At 41.3% G+C, this 25,459-nt stretch overlaps 2 protein-coding genes across 6 annotated transcripts in view; one reads left to right on the forward strand and one right to left on the reverse strand.

Moving 5' to 3' along the window:
- Positions 1-1,674: 1,674 nt before the first annotated feature.
- Positions 1,675-25,387, forward strand: trpt1 (tRNA phosphotransferase 1). 5 transcript variants are annotated; one of them, XM_061930056.1, is made up of 7 exons: positions 1,675-1,807; positions 2,141-2,222; positions 7,216-7,385; positions 7,448-7,625; positions 7,689-7,745; positions 7,810-7,962; positions 25,253-25,387. In XM_061930056.1, exons 1-7 carry the CDS (start codon positions 1,745-1,747, stop codon positions 25,270-25,272), a joined length of 723 nt encoding a protein of 240 aa, XP_061786040.1. In that variant the 5' UTR covers positions 1,675-1,744; the 3' UTR covers positions 25,273-25,387. The 5 variants fall into 5 exon arrangements, with proteins under 5 accessions (XP_061786040.1, XP_061786042.1, XP_061786041.1 ...); XM_061930058.1 differs by having other exon boundaries at positions 7,858-7,962; XM_061930057.2 differs by lacking the exon at positions 25,253-25,387 and adding an exon at positions 7,996-10,138 and having other exon boundaries at positions 7,810-7,920.
- The window catches only part of fermt3b (FERM domain containing kindlin 3b), a 50,024-nt gene continuing 35,398 nt past the window's right edge, over positions 10,834-25,459 (reverse strand). Inside the window, exons 9-15 of the mRNA XM_061930055.1 lie at positions 25,337-25,383; positions 25,144-25,268; positions 23,578-23,684; positions 23,285-23,506; positions 19,841-19,965; positions 19,584-19,725; positions 10,834-11,490 (exon numbers count right to left, since the gene is read on the reverse strand). Of these exons, the coding sequence (XP_061786039.1) occupies positions 11,311-11,490; positions 19,584-19,725; positions 19,841-19,965; positions 23,285-23,506; positions 23,578-23,684; positions 25,144-25,268; positions 25,337-25,383 (948 nt within the window). The 3' untranslated portion in view covers positions 10,834-11,310. The remainder of the gene's footprint in view (positions 11,491-19,583; positions 19,726-19,840; positions 19,966-23,284; positions 23,507-23,577; positions 23,685-25,143; positions 25,269-25,336; positions 25,384-25,459) is intronic.

Genomic DNA, 25,459 nt, shown 5'->3' on the forward strand with positions numbered 1-25,459 from the left:
AAGAAATCTTCTGGGGGATGATGACCCCCCCGAAAGGGGTTTGGTTTACAAACTTTCAGCCCTACCTAAAACAAAATTCACCAGCCGCCACTGATTATGATGCATTCTCATTTTAGGCAAAGTATAAGACAATACTTTCTTAACAGTATAATTGTAACCAGGAATAAGTTTTCATGTAACAATATTCAAATACTAACATTGTTGGGTAAGACAGAATTTGGTTTTGTTCTGAATCCAGTGAAACAGATTGGTGGTTTTAGCTGATATAAAGACTTTCAGGTGTTTATATATGTTTATGTTTAAGTATTTGGCAGCCGTTTTTATCCAAAGCGACATATATTAAAAAAAATACATATAAAACAATCAGTGTAAACATTATCATTTACGGGAAGAATGTAATACAAAATATCAATACAAAGTGTCAAGACAGAATAAACTCTCTGCTGCTGCAGCAACAGAGATACAGTCTATAAGATATATAGATATCTAATGTATTCATACATTGTTTATGTAGGATATACGCATGTATATATAACCTAATCATATTGTTTCTTCAATTTAAAAATAGCTGACCCTTCTCTGGGATTATATTCCCAGTTTTGATCTGGGACGTCTGGTCACTTATAGCAGTGGTTCTCAACCTTTTTTCAGTGATGTACCCCCTGTGAACATTTTTTTCATTCAAGTACCCCCTAATCAGAGCAAAGCATATTTGGTTGAAAAAAAGAGATAAATAAGTAAAATACAGCACTATGTCATCAGTTTCTGATTTATTAAATTGTATAACAGTGCAAAATATTGCTCATTTGTAGTGGTCTTTCTTGAACTATTTGGAAAAAAAGATATAAAAATAACTAAAAAGTTGTTGAAAAATAAACAAGTGATTCAATTATAAATAAATATTTCGACACATAGAAGTAATCATCAACTTAAAGGGCCCTCTTTGGGGATTGTAATAGAGATCCACTAGGATTCATGAACTTAATTCTAAACATTTCTTCACAAAAAAAGAAATCTTTAACATCAATATTTATGGTACATGTCCACAAAAAATCTAGCTGTCAACACTGAATATTGCATTGTTGCATTTCTTTTCACAGTTCTTTTTGACAGACATTTTAGTGAGGGTCAAACCATCATGGCATGGGGGAAACTCGGGGTTTATGGTAATGAATGGAATAGCCTACTTGATTTGATGTTCAGTTTATGAACTTACATTTATATTTTGTTGAAGTATTATTCAATAAATATATTTATAAAGGATTTTTGAATTGTTGCTATTTTTAGAATATTTAAAAAAAATCTCGCGTACCCCTTGGCATACCTTCAAGTACCCCCAGGGGTACGCGTACCCCCATTTGAGAACCACTGACTTATAGCATATAAGAATATTCTATTACTGTTAAGCAAACTATGAATAATAAAACATGTGTCCTTTATCGTAGCTACACGTATGACAAAAAAGCGCGTGGAAAATCAGTGGTATTCAGTGAGGTAAGATGAATTAAATGCGCTGACAGTTCATTGCTCCTACCAAATGAATTGCACTGAGTGGAGAAGGATCACCACTCCAAGATGGCGGCCCCGCGTCTCGTCAGCGCCAGTAGGCAGTAGCGCTCCATGTTGCGTACCCTTAGAACATGTCTATGGTGCTAGTCGCATATTGATGGTCACGTGACCACACTCTTGCGGAGAGCGCAAGTCGTGTTGACAGTTGTTTGGTGGCGTATTTTTAAGAGTGACAATGGACTGTGGGAAAGGAGAAAGAGGAGGAAGGAGAGGAAAGAGAGGCAGCCGTGGCGTGGAGGTGAGTTACAGCCATGTGTTATCGAGCATTTACCATGAATTGCTGAACGTGGACCCCGACTTAAACAAGTTGAAAAACTTATTGGGGTGTTACCATTTAGTGGTCAATTGTACGGAATATGTACTGTACTGTGCAATCTACTGATAAAAGTTTCAATCAATCAAAGCCAATAGAAACAGGTTCAGTTCTGACATGGCAGCAGTTCTGTGGTCTTCCGGTTAAGAAAAAGTGGGTGGGGCCACAATGACGTAATTCAGGAGGTATTTTTATTTATAATTTGCACTCCCTTTTTAAAAAAATAAAATAAATAAATAAATTGCACTCCCTTTTCAGGATAAAGATGTCAGATTGTCTAAATCTTTATCCTACGCTCTTCGCCACGGAGCCAGCCAGATGGGTCTTCACTTAAGTTCAGGTGAGTTACTCAGCTGATTCTCTGAAAACTTCATTCACCTGCTATATTTATTTTTTAATTTTCCTGAGGGAACTCACCTGAAGGAATCAATAAAGTACTATCTATCTATCTATTTGGTTTTGAATGACTTCACAGTACTTATATTTTTACAGGAGATTTACGAATGAGTACGTTACCTATTCAAAGATTTTTACCATAAAAAATGTAAATCTAATTAATCTGTTCCAGACACACACAAAACTTGTATATATATATATATATATTGCTATATAAATATAGCTATATATAGATAATCTATACATATATCTATAGATATATATAAATGTCTGTCGATCTATATATATATGTGTGTGTGTATGTATGTGTGTATGTATGCGCGTATATATGCGTACATATGCGTATATATGTGTGCGTGTGTATATGTGTGCGTGTATATATATATATATATATATATATATATATATATATATATATATATATATATATATATATATATATATATATATACACATATATATATGTGTGTATATATATACACGTATGTATATGTATATATACATACATACTGTGTGTGTGTGTATATATATATATATATATATATATATATATACACACACATGTGTGTATGTATGTATGTGTATATATATATATATATGTGTGTGTGTGTGTGTGTGTGTATAGATGTATGTAAATGTCTGTCGATCCATATATGTGTGTGTGTGTATGCATGTGTATATATGTGTGTATGTATGCGCGAATATATGCGTGCGTATATATGTGTGCGTTTGTATATATGTGTGCGTGTATATATATATATATATTTATATATACACGCATATGTACGCATATATATATACATATATACACGTGTGTATGTATATATATATATATATACATGTATGTATGTATGTCTGTATATATATATATATGTGTGTATATATATATATATATATATACACATGTATGTATATGTATATATACATACATACTGTGTATGTATGTATGTATATATATATATATATATATATGTATGTATATATATACAGTATATATATATATATTGTGTATATATATATATGTATGTATGTATGTATGTATGTATGTATGTATGTATGTGTATATATATATATATATATATATATGTATATATATATATATATACATACATATATATATATATATATATATATATATATGTGTATGTGTATATATATATATATATATGTATGTGTATATATATATATATATATATATGTGTATATATATATATGTGTATATATATATATATATATATGTATATATATATATATATGTATATATATATATATATATATATATGTATATATATATGTATATGTATATATATATATATATATATATATATATATATATATATATATATATATATATATATATATATATATATATATATATATATATATATATATATATATATACATATATATATATATATATGTATATTAGAGGTGGGAATCTTTGGCCACCTTATGATTCCATTACGATTCGATTAAAACTAGATTATTGATGCATCTTTAATTTATGTATATTGATGCAGTTTTACATATATTTTTGTTTCACTCAATAAGTGTTTATCACTTGTAACTTTAAAAAACTATTCATTTGGAATAAGTAACAGTTAAATTAATTCCCACATTTATCGAATTTATGAAAATGTGTGCAAAACTGGAACATAAGTGCCCGATATTAAAGGAACTGGTCGGATCTCTCAGTGAGGCGTCTCACTGCAGTCAGCCACATTTTACAACCTTCTACATTACTTTATTTACAGTAAATACATTTATTGACGTTTATGTATATACACACACACATATTTGTATACACATTGAACAAAATATAATCGCAACACTTTTGTTTTTGCTCCCATTTTTTATGAGTTGAACTCAAAGATGTACAACTTTTACTCTATACACAAAAGACCTATTCCTCTGAAATATTGTTCACAAATCTGTCTAAATCTGCACATTTCAGAGTGGCCTTTTATTGTGGGCAGCCTTAGGCACACCTGTGCAATAATCATGCTGTTTATCAGCATCTTGATACGTCACACCTGTGAGGTGGGATGGATTGTCTTGGTAATGAAGAAATGCTCACTAACACAGATTTGTGAACAATATTTAAAAATTAATTGGTCTTTTGTGTATATAGTAGAAGTTTTCCATCTTTGAGTTCAACTCATGAAAAATGGGAGCATAAACAAAAGTGTATACTTTAATTCAGTGTACGTATGTATAAATGTAGTCTTGTGGGCCAAATAGAAGATGTCGGCGGGCAGCATCTGGCCCGCAGACCAGCGTTTGGACACCCCTGTATTATTAGATGACACACGTCAATGCTTTGTTCCCTATAACACAAAGCTAAGATGTAGATGTTTGGTCAGAGAATGAAGCATATATCGATTGATCTACATCAGGGGTCACCAACGCGGTGCCCGCGGGCACCAGGTCGCCCGTAAGGACCAGATGTGTCGCCCGCTGGCCTGTTCTAAAAATAGCTCAAATAGCAGCACTTACCAGTGAGCTGCCTCTATTTTTTAAATTGTATTTATTTACTAGCAAGCTGGTCTCGTTTTGCTCGACATTCTTAATTCTAAGAGAGACAAAACTCAAATAGAATTTGAAAATCCAAGAAAATATTTTAAAGACTTGGTCTTCACTTGTTTAAATAAATTCATTAATTTTTTTACTTTGCTTCTTATAGCTTTCAGAAAGACAATTTTAGAGAAAAAATACAACCTTAAAAATGATTTTAGGATTTTTGAACACACATACATTTTTACTTTTTAAATTCCTTCCTCTTCTTTCCTGACAATTTAAATCAATGTTCAAGTACATTTTTTTTTTATTGTAAAGAATAATAAATACATTTTAATTTAATTCTTCATTTTAGCTTCTGTTTTTTCGACGAAGAATATTTGTGAAATATTTCTTCAAACTTATTATGATTAAAATTCAAAAAAAATATTCTGGCAAATCTTATTTCAAAGTCTTTTGAATTTCTTTTAAAATTTTTGTTCTGGAAAATCTAGAAGAAATAATGATTTGTCTTTGTTTGAAATATAGCTTGGTCCAATTTGTTATATATTTATGATTTGTTAAAAAATGTTAGTGGCTAGCTAGTTCAAATGGGATATTGTGATTTCACAAGACTGTCTTAGAAGTGATCATTTGAAAATGTTCAATTTGAAAAATGTGCACTTAGAGAAAATATAAAAATAAAGTGTTGCATATTGATACTTATCTGTTTCTATATATATTTATTGTGAGAAATCATTAAGATGATCAGTGTTTCCACAAATATAAATATCATTGATTATTAATAATAACATAGAGTTGAAGGTAAATTGAGCAAATTGGCTATTTCCGGCAATTTATTTAAGTGTGTATCAAACTGGTAGCCCTTCGCATTAATCAGTACCCAAGAAGTAGCTCTTGGTTTCAAAAAGGTTGGTGACCCCTGATCTACATTGTATGGGTTTTAGTATAATTCATGTCAAATATGTTTGCCTCCGCATCCTTCAATTTTTCTGTTGCTGGAAAAAGTTTGGACAATTCTGGGTTAAAGGGGAACATTATCACCAGACCTATGTAAGCGTCAATATATACCTTGATATTGCAGAAAAAAGACCATATATTTTTTTAACCGATTTCCGAACTCTAAATGGGTGAATTTTGGCGAATTAAACGCCTTTCTAATATTCGCTCTCGGAGCGATGACGTCACATCGGGAAGCAATCCGCCATTTTCTCAAACACCGAGTCAAATCAGCTCTGTTATTTTCCGTTTTTTTGACTGTTTTCCGTACCTTGGAGACATCATGCCTCGTCGGTGTGTTGTCGGAGGGTGTAACAACACGAACAGGGACGGATTCAAGTTGCACCAGTGGCCCAAAGATGCGAAAGTGGCAAGAAATTGGACGTTTGTTCCGCACACTTTACCGACGAAAGCTATGCTACGACAGAGATGGCAAGAATGTGTGGATATCCTGCGACACTCAAAGCAGATGCATTTCCAACGATAAAGTCAAAGAAATCTGCCGCCAGACCCCCATTGAATCTGCCGGAGTGTGTGAGCAATTCAGGGACAAAGGACCTCGGTAGCACGGCAAGCAATGGCGGCAGTTTGTTCCCGCAGACGAGTGAGCTAAACCCCCTGGATGTCTTGGCTCACACCGTCCCGAAGATGATCAAGAGAAGAATATCGACCCTAGCTACCCTGGCCTGCTGACATGAGGGTATGTCTACAGAATATATTAATTGATGAAAACTGGGCTGTCTGCACTCTCAAAGTGCATGTTGTTGCCAAATGTATTTCATATGCTGTAAACCTAGTTCATAGTTGTTAGTTTCCTTTAATGCCAAACAAACACATACCAATCGTTGGTTAGAAGGCGATCGCCGAATTCGTCCTCGCTTTCTCCCGTGTCGCTGGCTGTCGTGTCGTTTTCATCGGTTTCGCTTGCATACGGTTCAAACCGATACGGCTCAATAGCTTCAGTTTCTTCTTCAATTTTGTTTTCGCTACCTGCCTCCACACTACAACCATCCGTTTCAATACATGCGTAATCTGTTGAATCGCTTAAGCCGCTGAAATCCGAGTCTGAATCCGAGCTAATGTCGCTCTAGCTTGCTGTTCTTTCCGCCATGTTTGTTTGTGTTGGCTTCACTATGTGACGTCACAGGAAAATGGACGGGTGGTTAAAATCAGGCACTTTGAAGCTTTTTTTAGGGATATTGCGTGACGGGTAAAATTTTGAAAAAAACTTCGAAAAATATAATAAGCCACTGGGAACTGATTTTTAATGGTTTTAACCATTCTGAAATTGTGATAATGTTCCACTTTAACAAGGTGGTAGTAACTCTTCTTTCAAATTTTCCTAAGGAACTCTCCTGAAGGAATCAATAAAGTACTATCTATCTATCTATCTATCTATCTATCTATCTATCTATCTATAGATGGTTTTCTGTACGTAGATGACCTCCTGGCTCACCCTCAGTTCCGCTGGTACAAACTGGAAGATGTGCAAAGAGTGGTTGCCACAAATGACAAGCAGCGTTTTAAGCTGTGTCCTCATCCTGAAGACAGTCGCTTGCAGATTCGAGCCAATCAGGGCCACACCATGCAGGTACACATGTCACAAAGCTGCCGGACTGGGATGGGTTCTTTTTAAATGTCCAATCTTCTTAGGTGACGGATTTAGAGCTGAAGCCTGTCCTGGCTGGGTCCCCCGACTGCCCGGTTGAGGCTGTCCATGGCTCCTACATGCACAACTGGACCTCCATCCGGCAGCACGGCCTGAGCCGCATGAGAAGGACACACATCCATCTTGCCCCCGGCTTGCCAGAGGAGCATGGCGTCATTAGTGGTACGGTACGTTGGCGCGTTTGTCACTTTGGGCCTTCCACCAACTTTTTGTCTTGACTTCAAGGAATGAGGAAAGACTGCGATCTGGCTGTATTTATCCAAGTGCACGAAGCTCTTGCTGGTAAGATGACACAGTCAGTTGAAAGTTTCGTCCAACTTTGACATCATTCACTGGGACTGTACAGACGGCATCCAATTCTTCTGGTCAGAGAACCATGTGTTGTTGACCCCAGGGGACGCAGAGGGAAAACTTCCCCCCAAATACTTCAGCCGAGCTATAAGACTCAAACCGACTCGTAAGACATTTGGATCAATTGAGTTGATTCTCCATCTTGAAGGTGAGTTTTAAAGTGTATTTATTTTCTTTTTAGGGAGCGTACTGCCTCTGTCGTAGCAGCAGAGGAATGAGAAACATTGGAAGGATTCACTATTGCACCCTTGGAGGGAAAAAGAGGAAATCTGACCCAATGGACTGGACTCTCACACTATTATATTAGATCCACTATGGACTGGACTCTCACTATTATGTTAGATCCACTATGGACTGGACTCTCACTATTATGTTGGATCCACTATGGACTGGACTCTCAAACTATTATGTTGGATCCACTATGGACTAGACTCTCACTATTATGTTAGATCCACTATGGTCTAGACTCTCACTATTATGTTAGATCCACTATGGTCTAGACTCTCACTATTATGTTAGATCCACTATGGTCTAGACTCTCACTATTATGTTAGATCCACTATGGACTGGACTCTCAAACTATTATGTTGGATCCACTATGGACTAGACTCTCACTATTATGTTAGATCCACTATGGTCTAGACTCTCACTATTATGTTAGATCCACTATGGTCTAGACTCTCACTATTATGTTAGATCCACTATGGTCTAGACTCTCACTATTATGTTAGATCCACTATGGACTGGACTCTCACTATTATGTTAGATCCACTATGGACTAGACTCTCACTATTATGTTAGATCCACTATGGACTGGACTCTCCCTATTATGTTAGATCCACTATGGACTGGACTCTCACTATTATGTTAGATCCACTATGGACTGGACTCTCACTATTATGTTAGATCCACTATGGACTAGAATCTCACTATTATGTTAGATCCACTATGGACTGGACTCTCACACTATTATGTTAGATCCACTATGGACTGGACTCTCACTATTATGTTAGATCCACTATGGACTGGACTCTCACTATTATGTTAGATCCACTATGGACTGGACTCTCACAATATTATGCTAGATCCACTCGACTTCCATTGCACCGGTCGCCCATTGGGGGGTCCCCACATCTGCGGTCCCCTCCAAGGTTTCTCATTGTCATCCCATTGGGTTGAGTTTTTTTTGCCCTGATGTAGGATCTGAGCCCAGGATGTCGTTGTGGCTTGTGCAGCCCTTTGAGACACTTGTGATTTAGGGTTATAAGTAAACATTGATTGATTGATTGATCGATCAATGACAATAAAGGTATTCTGATTCTGATCTGCAATGTTTATAGCACGATGTGGCGAGGGACGACTGTATTTTGTATTACTGACTATAGTAGTATTTTCCACATTAACTAAAGACTTGGTTTAAAAACAGCAGCATGGCTCACATGGCAGAGCGGTCGTCCAGAAACTAGAGAGGGTATGATCCGAGTCGCTGCCGTTGTGTCCTTGGGCAAGGCACTTTGCCAATCTGGCTGCCAGTGCCACCTGCCCTATGGTATGGATGTTTACTGCAGAAATATTCATAATCTCAATGGGACTTCCCTGCATGAATACATTACAAATATTTTTCCTATAAAGTACGGACTTATATTGTGGTCAGTTCAGTATTTCTCCATGGACAACAATGTTGCATATTGAGATAAAGCGTGGACACTTACATTGAACAAGAATGGCTAAACAGACACAACAAAAACATGCTTTTATTTACCAACATATGAATGAAGACAGAATATTACAAACCCCGTTTCCATATGAGTTGGGAAATTGTGTTAGATGTAAATATAAACGGAATACAATGATTTGCAAATCCTTTTCAACCCATATTCAATTGAATGCACTACAAAGACAAGATATTTGAAGTTTTTCTTTGCAAATAATAATTAACTTAGAATTTCATGGCTGCAACACGTGCCAAAGTAGTTGGGAAAGAGCATGTTCACCACTGTGTTACATGGCCTTTCCTTTTAACAACACTCTGTAAACGTTTGGGAACTGAGGAGACACATTTTTTAAGCTTCTCAGGTGGAATTCTTTCCCATTCTTGCTTGATGTACAGCTTAAGTTGTTCAACAGTCCGGGGGTCTCCGTTGTGGTATTTTAGGCTTCATAATGCGCCACACATTTTCAATGGGAGACAGGTTTGGACTACAGGCAGGCCAGTCTAGTACCTGCACTCTTTTACTATGAAGCCACGTTGATGTAACACGTGGCTTGGCATTGTCTTGCTGAAATAAGCAGGGGCGTCCATGGTAACGTTGCTTGGATGGAAACATATGTTGCTCCAAAACCTGTATGTACCTTTTAGCATTAATGGCGCCTTCACAGATGTGTAAGTTACCCATGTCTTGGGCACTAATACACCCCCATACCATCACAGATGCTGGCTTTTCAACTTTGCACCTATAACAATCCGGATGGTCCTTTTCCTCTTTGGTCCGGAGGACACGACGTCCACAGTTTCCAAAAACAATTTGAAATGTGGACTCGTCAGACCACAGAACACTTTTCCACTTTGTATCAGTCCATCTTAGATGAGGTCAGGCCCAGCGAAGCCGACGGCGTTTCTGGGTGTTGTTGATAAACGGTTTTCGCCTTGCATAGGAGAGTTTTAACTTGCACTTACAGATGTAGCGACCAACTGTAGTTACTGACAGTGGGTTTCTGAAGTGTTCCTGAGCCCATGTGGTGATATCCTTTACACACTGATGTCGCTTGTTGATGCAGTACAGCCTGAGGGATCGAAGGTCACGGGCTTAGCTGCTTACGTGCAGTGATTTCTCCAGATTCTCTGAACCCTTTGATGATTTTACGGACCGTAGATGGTGAAATCCCTAAATTCCTTGAGAAAGGTTTTTCTTAAACTGTTCAACAATTTGCTCACGCATTTGTTGACAAAGTGGTGACCCTCGCCCCATCCTTGTTTTTGAATGACTGAGCATTTCATGGAATCTACTTTTATACCCACCTGTTCCCACTTTGCCTGTTCACCTGTGGGATGTTCCAAATAAGTGTTTGATGAGCATTCCTCAACTTTATCAGTATTTATTGCCACCTTTCCCAACTTCTTTGCCACGTGTTGCTGGCATCAAATTCTAAAGTTAATGATTATTATGATTGTTGTCTTTGTAGCATATTCAACTGAATATGGGTTGGAAATTTTTAAATCATTGTATTTCGTTTATATTTACATCTAACACAATTTCCCAACTCATATGGAAACGGGGTTTGTATTGTTTGAAAATGCTGCATGCTCGGAAAACATAGTGTGAACACACTCAGTTGATTTGATTAAAAATGTACGTGGTAAACGCTGTGTATTTTTGTTCTTCTACTATTTAGCGACACTAAGGTAAGTCTTCACCTGACTGCAAAGTTCAGTGCCTATTCGCCATGATGGTCCTCCATTGGGAAACGTATCCTTTTTGTGGCGCTTTGTGTCTTATTATAGCGCTTCGTTTCCGCCCGTCAGCTTGTGGAAGAGCTCCTCGTTGAGCTTGTCGCTGCTGTCGCGACTCCGCGTGGACATGAAGATGTATCCCCCGATGAACTCGTGCACTATTTTGCAGTCGGCCGTCACGCAGCTGAAGGCGATGTTGATGTTGCCTTCGAACTCGATGGCCACCTGTAGGGGTGTTGAAAGCATAGCAGTCAGGAATGTACAAAACCCCAAAAGCAGTGAAGTTGTCACGTTGTGTAAACGGTAAATAAAAAGAGAATACAATGATTTGCAAATCCTTTCCAACCTATATTCAAGTGAATAGACTGCAAAGACAAGATATTTCATGCCATACTTGCCAACCCTCCCGGATTTTACGGGAGACTCCCGAAATTCAGCACCTCTCCCGAAAACCTACCGGGACAAATTTTCTCCCGAAAATCTCCCGAAATTCAGGCGGAGCTGGAAGCCACGCCCCCTCCAGCTCCTTGCGGACCTGAGTGATGTGTCAACAGCCTGTATTCACGTCCACTTTCCCACAATATAAACAGCGTGCCTGCCCAATGACGTTATAACTGTAGAATGATGGAGGGCGAGTTCTTGGTTTCTTATGTGGGTTTATTGTTAGGCAGTTTCATTAACGTCCTCCCAGCGTGGTAACAACACACAACAACAGCAGTCACGTTTTCGTCTACCGTAAAGCAGTCGCCTGCCGTAAACAGCAATGTTGTTGTAATATATTGAGTTGGAGGCAATAACCAGGCGAGGTGATGAAGTACGTCTCTTTACTGTAGACTTCAGAACAGACTCACACACTTGGCGTCAGGTGCGCAACACCACGTAAATCGTTGGCCAACCAAAAAGTAACCCCAGTACGCTGTAGCCAACATTCACCAGGAGATGGCAACAGACAAACATAGATCACTCTATTACATTCCTCCCCTTTTAGAAATGTAGAAGTTACTGAAAAGAAATAAACAACCCAACCAAAAAATGCAGCAGCTCAATTAAAAAACTGTACTTAAGCCACATTCTTTTTTTTTTTTTTTTTTAGTACTGAACTCTTAACCCTCATTTATAAACGATAACATGCTTATTATACAAACAGTATTTGTACACCTTTAACACAGATTTTTATACTGTCTTCAGAGATTCAGGTTTTTTGGTGGTACTCGAAACCTTTCTGGGTACCTGCGAAAGGGCGTTCAGCATGGTTAGAAAAATAGTGACAGAGAATAGAACAAGGATGGACAATTCAACCCATAACTCAACAATGAGTAGATGAGTGTTATGTGTGTGTATATTTGTAAATAAATGAACACTGAAATTCAAGTATTTCTTTTATTTATATATATATATATATATATATATATATATATATATATATATAATAAAATAAATATATATATATATATAGCGGAGGTGGGGCACGATGGCGAGCGCCTGGTGGCCGGGCCTGTCCCCATGGGGCCCGGCCGGGCACAGCCCGAAGAGGCAACGTGGGTCCCCCCTCCAATGGGCTCACCACCCATAGCAGGGGCCATAGAGGTCGGGTGCATTGTGAGCTGGGCGGCAGCCGACGGCAGGGCACTTGGCGGTCCGATCCTCGGCTACATAAGCTGGCTCTTGGGACGTGGAACGTCACTTCGCTGGGGGGGAAGGAGCCTGAGCTAGTGCGTGAGGTGGAGAAGTTCCGGCTAGATATAGTCGGACTCACTTCGACGCACAGCAAGGGCTCTGGAACCACTTCTCTTGAGAGGGGCTGGACTCTCTTCCACTCTGGCGTTGCCGGCAGTGAGAGGCGACGGGCTGGGGTGGCAATTCTTGTTGCCCCTCGGCTCAAAGCCTGCACGTTGGAGTTCAACCCGGTGGACGAGAGGGTAGCTTCCCTCCGCCTTCGGGTGGGGGGACGGATCCTGACTGTTGTTTGCGTTTACGCGCCAAACGGCAGCTCAGAGTACCCACCCTTTTTGGATTCACTCGAGGGAGTACTGGAGAGTGCTCCCCCGGGTGATTCCCTCGTTCTACTGGGGGACTTCAACACTCATGTTGGCAGCGACAGTGAAACCTGGAGAGGTGTGATTGGGAAGAATGGCCGCCCAGATCTGAACCCGTGTGGTGTTCTGTTATTGGACTTTTGTGCTCGTCACAGATTGTCGATAACAAACACCATGTTCAAACATAAGGGTGTCCATATGTGCACTTGGCACCAGGACACCCTAGGCCGCAGTTCCATGATCGACTTTGTAGTTGTGTCATCGGATTTGCGGTCTCATGTTTTGGACACTCGGGTGAAGAGAGGGGCGGAGCTTTCTACCGATCACCACCTGGTGGTGAGTTGGCTGCGATGGTGGGAGAGGATGCCGGACAGACCTGGCAGGCCCAAACGCATTGTGAGGGTTTGCTGGGAAAGCCTGGCAGAGTCTCCTGTCAGAGAGAGTTTCAATTCCCACCTCCGGAAGAACTTTGAACATGTCACGAGGGAGGTGCTGGACATTGAGTCCGAGTGGACGATGTTCCGTACCTCTGTTGTCGAGGCGGCCGATTGGAGCTGTTGGTGGTAGTTGGTGCCTGTCGTGGCGGTAATCCTAGAACCCGTTGGTGGACGCCGGCGGTGAGGGATGCCGTCAGGCTGAAGAAGGAGTCCTATCGGGTTCTTTTGGCTCATGGGACTCCTGAGGCAGCAGACAGGTACCGACAGGCCAAGCGGTGTGCGGCTTCAGCGGTCGCGGAGGCAAAAACTCGGACATGGGAGGAGTTCGGGGAGGCCATGGAAAAAGACTTCCGGCAGGCTTCGAAGCAATTCTGGACCACCATCCGCCGCCTCAGGAAGGGGAAGCAGTGCAGTGTCAACACCGTGTATGGTGGGGATGGTGCTCTGCTGACCTCGACTGCGGATGTTGTGGATCGGTGGAGGGAATACTTCGAAGACCTCCTCAATCCTACCAGCACGTCTTCCTATGAGGAAGCAGGGCCTGGGGAATCTGTGGTGGGCTCTCCTATTTCTGGGGCTGAGGTTGCCGAGGTAGTTAAAAGCTCCTCGGTGGCAAGGCCCCGGGGGTGGATGAGATCCGCCCGGAGTTCCTTAAGGCTCTGGATGTTGTGGGGCTGTCTTGGTTGACAAGACTCTGCAACATCGCGTGGACATCGGGGGCGGTACCTCTGGATTGGCAGACCGGGGTGGTGGTTCCTCTCTTTAAGAAGGGGAACCGGAGGGTGTGTTCCAACTATCGTGGGATCACACTCCTCAGCCTTCCCGGTAAGGTCTATTCAGGTGTACTGGAGAGGAGGCTACGCCGGATAGTCGAACCTCGGATTCAGGAGGAACAGTGTGGTTTTCGTCCTGGTCGTGGAACTGTGGACCAGCTCTATACTCTCGGCAGGGTACTTGAGGGTGCATGGGAGTTTGCCCAACCAGTCTATATGTGCTTTGTGGACTTGGAGAAGGCATTCGACCGTGTACCCCGGGAAGTCCTGTGGGGAGTGCTCAGAGAGTATGGGGTATCGGACTGTCTTATTGTGGCAGTTCGCTCCCTATATAATCAGTGCCAGAGCTTGGTCCGCATTGCCGGCAGTAAGTCGGACACGTTTCCAGTGAGGGTTGGACTCCGCCAAGGCTGCCCTTTGTCACCGATTCTGTTCATAACCTTTATGGACAGAATTTCTAGGCGCAGTCAGGGCGTTGAGGGGATCTGGTTTGGTGGCTGCAGGATTAGGTCTCTGCTATTTGCAGATGATGTGGTCCTGATGGCTTCTTCTGGCCAAGATCTTCAGCTCTCGCTGGATCGGTTCGCAGCCGAGTGTGAAGCGACTGGGATGGGAATCAGCACCTCCAAGTCCGAGTCCATGGTTCTCTCCCGGAAAAGGGTGGAGTGCCATCTCCGGGTTGGGGAGGAGATCTTGCCCCAAGTGGAGGAGTTCAAGTACCTCGGAGTCTTGTTCACGAGTGGGGGAAGAGTGGATCGTGAGATCGACAGGCGGATCGGTGCGGCATCTTCAGTAATGCGGACGCTGTATCGATCCGTTGTGGTGAAGAAGGAGCTGAGCCGGAAGGCAAAGCTCTCGATTTACCGGTCGATCTACGTTCCCATCCTCACCTATGGTCATGAGCTTTGGGTCATGACCGAAAGGACAAGATCACGGGTACAAGCGGCCGAAATGAGTTTCCTCCGCCGGGTGGCAGGGCTCTCCCTTAGAGATAGGGTGAGAAGCTCTGTCATTCGGGGGGAGCTCAAAGTAAAGCCGCTGCTCCTCCACATCGAGAGGAGCCAGATGAGGTGGTTCGGGCATCTGGTCAGAATTCCACCCGAACGCCTCCCTAGGAAGGTGTTTCGGGCACGTCCGACCGGTAGGAGGCCACGGGGAAGACCCAGGACACGCTGGGAAGACTATCTCTCCCGGCTGGCCTGGGAACGCCTCGGGATCCCCCGGGAGGAGCTGGACGAAGTGGCTGGGGAGAGGGAAGTCTGGGCTTCCCTGCTTAAGCTGCTGCCCCCGCGACCCGACCTCGGATAAGCGGAAGAAGATGGATGGATGGATGGATATATATAGCTAGAATTCACTGAAAGTCAAGTATTTCTTATATATATATATATATATATATATATATATGAAATACTTGACTTGGTGAATTCTAGCTGTAAATATACTCCTCCCCTCCTCGCCACGCCCCCAACCACGCCCCCGCCCCGCTCCGACCACGCCCCCCACCCCCCACCTCCCGAAATCGGAGGTCTCAAGGTTGGCAAGTATGTTTCATGCTCACACTGAGAAACTTCATTTTTTTTGGCAAATAATCATGAACTTAAGTAAGTATTGTTGGCGGGTTTTGAATGCATGTTTAAAGTGATTTAGAGGTAGAATTGATTGCTACCATTAGCTGCATTTTAGTCACCGAGAACGAGCCGATTTTTGCATTTTGAATTAAAAAACAACAACTTTTGTCTTCTTATCTCTCATAATAATTGTGAACACTGGGCAGAATTCCCCCCAAAAAGTGCAGTTCTCCTTTAAAAGAAAACTGGTTTTGTTTGATAAGTGTGTACCCGAACATTTATGAAGTGGCTGAACAGGACAGTTTGGAAAAAAATATTGATTTTTGTATTTTTTTGAACCACTTAAAAATCGGGATTATTACGAAGATCGATTTTTTATTTTTTTTATTTGATATCAATCAATCAATCAATGTTTATTTATATAGCCCTAAATCACAAGTGTCATCCTCGGTACAGAGCACACATAAGGGCAAGGAAAAACTCACCCCATTCGGACGTCGATGAGAAACCTTGGAGAGGACCGCATATGTGGGTAACCCCCCCTCTAGGGGAGACCAAATTCAATGAATGTCGAGTGGGTCTGACATAATATTGTGAGAGTCCAGTCCATAGTGGATCCAACATATCATGATATCCCTTATGCTTACTGTCCGTTAATATACAATGTGAACTTTCACACGCTGTACATGCTGACTTGATACAATGAAATAAACACATTTTAAAATCACTACTTATATGTACACCAGCTGCACTTCGTTCATATTTTGATTGACACAAATATTTAGAAATATTTTCCTTTGTACGCGTTGGGCTGCAGACATCAACACACCACCGGCCCTATGTACACACCTCACAGAGGACAGCTTTGTATATAAAAAAAAAAAAAAAAAAAAAAAAAAAAAAAAAAAAAGAGGCTTCGCTACACACCTTAAAATACAACTGCGTTCTGTCAGTTAGAAACAAACATCAAAGCTTTTTTTTTGATCATTTTGTTTTTAGGCTAACTGAGCATTATTGTTTAAATGTGCCTGTAATAGTGTCTGTCCCGCGTACCGGGATACTAATGAATCATATGCGGTACTATACCGCCTCTAAAAAAGTAACGGTCCCTATCCCCTCTTTTTTTTAACGGGCATGACAGCACGTCGTCATGTGGTGACATTGCTGGTTTTCCGAGCAGAGGAGCATGTTCGGCAGCGCACACACACACAGAATACTTACAAGCAGACACGGTCTGTAGACAGAAAAGGGAGAATGGATGCATTTTGGTGTAAAAAGTAAAGATACAGGTGAAGTTGTAAGACTGAAACACCCTCAGGAAGAGGTGCTTTAAGACATGGCTAGCTAGCTAAATCACTAATCCTGGTCTCCAGGGCGACAAATAAAGTAAGTTTCTTACAGGTATCATTATCACTGGAGGACGAGGAATAGCTAAACATGCTTCACTACACACCGTCGGAGGATACAATAACTCACCGGCGTCACAATGTAAACAAACGCCATGGGTGGATCTACACCTGACATCCACTGTAATGATACCAAGTACAGGAGCGTATCTAGTTGATACTACTATGATTACATCGATATTTTTTTGCATCACAAAATCTTTTTTCCTTTTTAAAAAAAAATCATATTATGTTTGTAAAGTCAGGAAATACGTCCCTGGACACATGAGGACTTTGAATATGACCAATGTATGATCCTTTAACTACTTGGTATCGCATCGATACCTAAATGTGTGGTATCATCCAGAACTAATGTAAAGTATCAAAGAAGAGAAGAATAAGTGAATATTACATTTTAACAGAAGTGTAGATAGAACATGTTAAAACAGAAAATAAGAAGATATTAACAGTAAATGAACAAGTGGATTAATAATCCATTTTTTACAGTTTGTCCCTCATAATGTGTACAAAATAATAGGTAGATAAATGACACAATATGTTACTGCATACGTCAGCAGACTAATTAAGAGTCTTTGTTTGTTTACTTACTTCTAAAAGACAAGTTGTCTAGGTCAGGGGTCGGCAACCTTTACCACTCAAAGAGCCATTTTGACCCAAGTTTCACAAAATAAAGAAAACAATGGGAGCCATAAAACTCTTTTGAATTTTAAAATGAAATAAGACTGCATACAAAGTGTTTTTTTTGCTTTGTGCTATGTATTAACCAGGGGTCTCAGACACGCGGCCCGCACCTTAATATGAAAATTTTAATGTTAGTGCGGCCCACGAGTTTTATATGAATGCCGCTTAACAGCATCACACTTGCCAACCCTCCCAATTTTTCCGGGAGACTCCCGAATATCAGGGCAACTATTCTCTCGAAAGTCTGCTGATTTTCACCCAAACAACAATAATAAGGGCGTGCTATGATGGCACTGCCTTTAACGCCCTCTACAACCTGTACAAACAGCTTGCCAGCCCAGTCACGTGTTGTGTGCGGCTTCTGCAGACACACTTAAGTGACTGCAAGGCATACTTGTTCAACAGCCATACAGGTCACACTGAGGGTGCCCGTTTAAACAACTTTAACACTCTTACTAATAATGCGCCACACTGTGAACCCACACCAAACAAGAATGACAAACATATTTCGGGAGAACATCCGCACCGTAACACAACATAAACACAACATAAACACAACAGAACAAATACCCAGAATCCCATGCATCCCTAACTCTTCCGGGCTACATTATACACCCCCGCAACCCCCCCGTGCGTCGGTTGAGGTGGGCGGGGTTTGGTGATGAAAATCCGAGAATGTTTGTGTCCACAGTTTCCAAAAACAATTAGAAATGTGGACTCGTCAGACCACAGAACACTTTTCCACTTTGTATCAGTCCATCTTAGATGAGCTCAGGCCCAGCGAAGCCGACGGCGTTTCTGGGTGTTGTTGATAAACGGTTTTCGCCTTGCATAGGAGAGTTTTAACTTGCACTTACAGATGTAGCGACCAACTGTAGTTACTGACAGTGGGTTTCTGAGCCCATGTGGTGATATCCTTTACACATTGATGTCGCTTGTTGATGCAGTACAGCCGGAGGGATCGAAGGTCACAGGCTTAGCTGCTTACGTGCAGTGATTTCTCCAGATTCTTTGAACCCTTTGATGATATTACGGACCGTAGATGGTGAAATCCCTAAATTCCTAGCTGGTTGAGAAAGGTTTTTCTTAAACTGTTCAACAATTTGTTCCAAATAAATGTTTGATGAGCATTCCTCAACTTTATCAGTATTTATTGCCACCTTTCCCAACTTCTTTGTCACGTGTTGCTGGCATCAAATTCTAAAGTTAATGATTATTTGCAAAAAAAAAAAAGTTTATCAGTTTGAACATCAAATATGTTGTCTTTGTAGCATATTCAATTGAATATGGGTTGAAAATGATTTGCAAATCATTGTATTCCGTTTATATTTACATCTAACACAATTTCCCAACTCATATGGAAACAGGGTTTGTATATCAAAGAAGCATAAGAGAGCGTTACAGGTGGTACTCTCACCTGTTTTATGTCCCAGTTGACATTCCACTGCTTCATGTTGTTGTAGCGCCAGGTCTTCACCACGTCGCCCACGCCCAGGTCGATGCGGATCAGACGGTTAGGGGCAATGCCCAGGACCTCATCTTTACGACTACCTTTAAACCTGTTGGGGGGGGGGGGAACAACACATTTTATTCAGCTTCCTCTTTCTGACGTCAAGGCCTTGCTTCATAAAGGAAAAACTGTTGAAAATGTTAAAAAGAGGCGTGAGACAAGACCTGACTACGACGTATGAGAGGCCAAAGTCAGGAAGCGCCTGCCAGATCTGCAGGAAGCGAGCGACCGCATCCACCAACGAGAGCTGACCCACGTTCTGGTAGGCGTCCAGGATACGAGGCGCTAGCTGCAGGGTCGGAAAAGGCACAATGTCAGAATAATTGTACAAACCCCGTTTCCATATGAGTAAGGAAATTGTGTTGAATGTAAATATAAACGGAATACAATGATTTGCAAATCATTTTCAACTCATATTCAGTTGAATATGCTAGAAAGACAACATATTTGATGTTCAAACTGATAAACATTTTTTTTTTTTTGCAAATAATCATTAACTTTAGAATTTGATGCCAGCAACACGTTACAAAGAAGTTGGGAAAGGTGGCAATAAATACTGATAAAGTTGAGGAATGCTCATCAAACACTTATTTGGAACATCCCACAGGTGAACAGGCAAATTGGGAACAGGTGGGTGCCATGATTGGGTATAAAAGTAGATTCCATGAAATGCTCAGTCATTCACAAACAAGGACGGGGCGAGGGTCACCACTTTGTCAACAAATGCGTGAGCAAATTGTTGAACAGTTTAAGAAAAACCTTTCTCAACCAGCTATTGCAAGGAATTTAGGGGTTTCACCATCTACGGTCCGTAATATCATCAAAGGGTTCAGAGAATCTGGAGAAATCACTGCACGTAAGCAGCTAAGCCCGTGACCTTCGATCCATCAGGCTGTACTGCATGAACAAGCGACATCAGTGCGTAAAGGATATCACCACATGGGCTCAGGAACACTTCAGAAACCCACTGTCAGTAACTACAGTTGGTCGCTACATCTGTAAGTGTAAGTTAAAACTCTCCTATGCAAGGCGAAAACCGTTTATCAACAACACCCAAAAATGCCGTCGGCTTCGCTGGGCCTGAGCTCATCTAAGATGGACTGATACAAAGTAAAAAGTGTTCTGTGGTCTGACGAGTCCACATTTCAAATTGTTTTTGGAAACTGTGGACGTCGTGTCCTCCGGACCAAAGAGGAAAAGAACCATCCGGATTGTTATAGGCGCAAAGTTGAAAAGCCAGCATCTGTGATGGTATGGGGGTGTATTAGTGCCCAAGACATGGGTAACTTACACATCTATGAAGGCACCATTAATGCTGAAAGGTACATACAGGTTTTGGAGCAACATATGTTGCCATCCAAGCAACGTTACCATGGACGCCCCTGCTTATTTCAGCAAGACAATGCCAAGCCACGTGTTACATCAACGTGGCTTCATAGTAAAAGCGTGCGGGTACTAGACTGGCCTGCCTGTAGTCCAGACCTGTCTCCTATTGAAAATGTGTGGCGCATTATGAAGCCTAAAATACCACAATGGAGACCCTCGGAATGTTGAACAACTTAAGCTGTACATCAAGCAAGAATGGGAAAGAATTCCACCTGAGAAGCTTAAAAAATGTGTCTCCTCAGTTCCCAAACGTTTACTGAGTGTTGTTAAAAGAAAGGCCATGTAACACAGTAGTGAACATGCCCTTTCCCAACTACTTTGGCACGTGTTGCAGCCATGAAGTTATAAGTTAACTATTATTTGCAAAAAAAATAAATAAAGTTTATGAGTTTGAACATCAAATATCTTGTCTTTGTAGTGCATTCAATTGAATATGAGTTGAAAAGGATTTGCAAATCATTGTATTCCGTTTATATTTACATCTAACACAATTTCCCAACTCATATGGAAACAGGGTTTGTACATAAGTTATCACACAACTTTGTGTTCCCATGATTTCAGCTCGCCCTGCGAGAAGACAAATGCTGTCTTTCATCTTATCAAGCAAAAGGCTTGTAAAACTCCACTGTGTGCTATGGGATGCGACATGGAGGTGTCGGTTTCTTTGATCTATTGACAGCAGGAAGACCTTGTCTGACCTGAGATCTACAAAGCGGAGAGGGAACAGGACCAGGCACATTTTGTTTGAACTGTTTATGACTGAGTGCAACAGCTGTTTATGACCACCCTCCCCTTAAGAGCAGCTGCGTAATGTAATGTAATGCTATGTAATCAGAAAAGGCCCAAATAAAAGACGAGGCGTGGAGCTCCCTCGTCAGAGCGGTGTGGTGACGCTGTACGAGGGTGCAGGCACACGGGCGCTCTCCTCATGAGCTAAATTGAATCCTGTCTTTGTTTGATTTCCTTTGCTTCTTGTCTTGTTTAATAGATGTCATCGGTGTTTGAACCTGACACACAATGTCAAAATGTCATCACTTGTTCTTGCTGTGAGGGCGGAAAACTGCATGTTGTTAGATTGTGTTCACACTTATGATTCTCTACTCTGGTGGGAAAATGAAGGAGATACAAAAGCCAAAAGCAGTGAAGTTGTCACGTTGTCTAAATGGTAAATAAAAACAGAATACAATGATTTGCAAATCCTTTTCAACTTATACTGCAAAGACAAGATATTTCTTGTTCACACTGAGAAACTTCTTTTTTTTTTGCAAATAATCATGAACTTAGAATTTAATGGCAGCAACACATTTCAAAAAAAGCATTTTTACCACTGTGTTACATGGCCTTTCCTTTTAACAACACTCAGTAAAGGTTTGAGAACTGAGGAGACACATTTTTGAAGTGGAATTATTTCCCACTCTTGCTTGATGCACAGCCTGCTTGGCACTCAGCATCAAGGGTTGGAATTGGGGGTTCAATCACCAAAAATGATTCCCGGGCGCGTCCACCGCTGCTGCCCACTGCTCCCCTCACCTCCCAGGGGGTGATCAAGGGTGATGAGTCAAATGCAGAGAATAATTTCGCCACACCTAGTGTGTGTGTGACAATCATTGGTACTTTAACTTTAACTTAACTTAAGTTGTTCAACAGTCTCCCTTCTGATATTTTAGCCTTCACACATTTTCAATGTCTGGACTACAGGCAGGCCAGTCTAGTACCCGCACTCCTTTACTATGAAGCCACGCTCTTGTAGCACGTGGCTTGGCATTGTCTTGCTGAAATAAGCAAAAGAAAAATACCTATAAACACACTCCGCAACCTTGTGGACAGCCTTCCCAGAAGAGTTGAAGCTGTAATAGCTGCAAAAGGTCATATTGAACCCTATGGGCAAGGAATGGGATGGCACTTCAAGTTCATATGTGAGTCAAGGCAGGTGGCCAAATACTTTTGGCAATATAGTGCTTTTTCAGACACTCAAAGCACTTATTATTATTTATTATTATTATTATCATTGTCGGACTATAATGGCGGAGGCATGCAAACATTTAGGTAAATGTCTACAATCTACCAGCCATGACTATGATGGCGGAAGCTTGAAGCTGGAATCGAACCAAGAACCCTCAACCCGCTCTACCATCTGAGCCACGCCGGCCCGTAGTCAATAAGGATCTGTTCCCATTTTTACTACAATTTGGAATCTGTCAGCAGAGCCAGCTGACTTTTACCTGTTTAGTTTTGTACTTCTTATGGTAGCGCGGCGACACCAAGCTTTGGGTGTTGATGCTTTCGTCCGACGCCTTGCCGTTGCCGTGGCAACCGGAGCCCGTGTTCTGCATGGCGAGGAAGGAGCGGATGCCGCGTATCTCGCTCTGGAAGCTGCTGTCCGCCAGACTTTTGCCCTTGGAGGCCAGGCGGCAGGCGGCCATCCAGCGGGCGTACTGCTCCTCCTGCGGGAACATGTAAGATGGCCGACAACTCGCTGAGAACATCTGACCTGCAGCATGACCTTTGACCTCACATTTTCACAACGAAGATAGACTTCGCTCATTCCCTCGGGCGCTGGTATCAGGAGCTTGATGAGGAACTTCTGAGTTGCCATGGTGACTTCCGGTGCCACCTCACAGCCTACGTGCCAAAGTAATGACCATGAAGGTGGCATTCCAAATGTAAATACAGAACCCAAAAGAAGTGTCACGTTGTGTAAAAGGTAAATAAAAAGAGAATACAATGATTTGCAAATCCTTTTCAACTTATAGTCAATTGAATAGACTGCAAAGACAAGATACATTCCAACTGGTAAACTTTGTTATTTTTTGCAAATATTAGCTCATATGGAATTTGATGCGTGCGACATGTTTCAAAAAAGCTGGCACAAGTGGCAAAAAAGACTGAGAAAGTTGAGGAATGCTCATCAAAGACTTATTTGGAACACCCCACAGGTGAACAGGCTCATTGGGAACAGGTGGGTGCCATAATTGGGTATAAAAGCAGCTTCCATGAAATGCTCAGTCGTTCACAAACAAGGACGGGGGCGAGGGTCACCACTTTGTCGAAAAAAGACTGAGCAAATTGTTTAAGAACAACATTTCTCCACCAGCTACTGCAAGGAATTAAGGGATTTCACCATCTACGCTCCGTAATATCATCAAAAGGTTCAGAGAATCTGGAGAAATCACTGCACGTAAGCCATGATATTACGCACCGTCCATCCTTCAGGCGGTACTGCATCAAAAAGCGACATTGGTGTGTAAAGGATATCACCACATGGGCTCAGGAACACTCCAGAAAACCACTGTCAGTAACTACAGTTGGTCGCTACATCTGTTAAAACTCTACTATGCAAAGCCAAAGCCATTTATCAACAACACCCAGAAACGCTTCGCTGGGCCCGAGCTCATCTAAAATGGACTGATGCAAAGTGTAAAAGTGTTCTAATGGACTGAAGAGTCCACATTTCAAATTGTCGACGTTGTGTCCTCCGGATCAAAGAGGAAAAGAACCATCCGGACTGTTCTAAACGCAAAGTGTAAAAGTCTGCATCTGTGATGGTATGGGGGTGTATTAGTGCCCAAGGCATGGGTAACTTACACATGTGTGAAGGTATAAAAATGCTGAAAGGTACATACAGCTTTTGGAGCAACATATGTTGTTATCATAGACGCCCCTGCTTATTTCAGCAAGACGATGCCATTGAAAATGTGTGGTACAATATGAAGGCTAAAATATCAGAGGGGAGACTGTTGAACAACTTAAGCTGTACATCAAGCAAGAATGGGAAATAATTCCACTTCAAAAATGTGTCTCCTCAGTACCCAAACCTTTACTGAGTGTTGTTAAAAGGAAAGGCCATGTAACACAGTGGTAAAAATGCCTTTTTTGCAATGTGTTGCTGCCATTAAATTCTAAATTCATGATTATTTGCAGAAAAAATATATCTTGTCTTTGCAGTCTATTCAATTGAATATAAGTTGAAAAGGATTTGCAAATCATTGTATTCTCTTTTTATTTACCATTTACACAACGTGACAACTTCACTGCTTTTGGGTTCTGTACTTGACTTGGTTCACATCTGGACTTTCTCTACCTTTGAGGTTAATCTGTTGAATGGGCTCGCCAATGCTTTCCTCTTTGCTCTTAAAATAAGAGATGCCGGTGTCCTGGAATTTGAACCAGTACTGCTTGTATCCTTTCAGAGTCAACCTCTTTGGCCTGAAACATCAACATGACACATCATCGATGCTTCGTCCGTCAAAGAGAGAACTTGTCTCAAACAGTACCTGAAGATCTTCAGATAATCGCTGAGCTCGGGCGCGGTCATGTTGTCCTGCAAGTGGCATTGAGTGTTTATTTTCATTCTGAAGTGCTCAGAAGGAAATGGAAGACATTAAAAATGCGCGTCT

The sequence above is a fragment of the Nerophis lumbriciformis genome, linkage group LG36, assembly GCF_033978685.3.
Source record: "Nerophis lumbriciformis linkage group LG36, RoL_Nlum_v2.1, whole genome shotgun sequence".
Lineage (NCBI taxonomy): Eukaryota > Metazoa > Chordata > Actinopteri > Syngnathiformes > Syngnathidae > Nerophis > Nerophis lumbriciformis.

What these genes read in the sequence shown, in the direction of transcription:
- trpt1 (XM_061930056.1), top strand. Translation starts at nt 1,745, where the DNA reads ATGGACTGTGGGAAAGGAGAAAGAGGAGGAAGGAGAGGAAAGAGAGGC. An exon ending in GGGTCTTCACTTAAGTTCAG is followed by an intron (nt 2,223 to 7,215) that starts GTGAGTTACTCA and finishes ATCTATCTATAG; the next exon opens with ATGGTTTTCTGTACGTAGAT. An exon ending in GGAGCATGGCGTCATTAGTG is followed by an intron (nt 7,626 to 7,688) that starts GTACGGTACGTT and finishes CTTGACTTCAAG; the next exon opens with GAATGAGGAAAGACTGCGAT.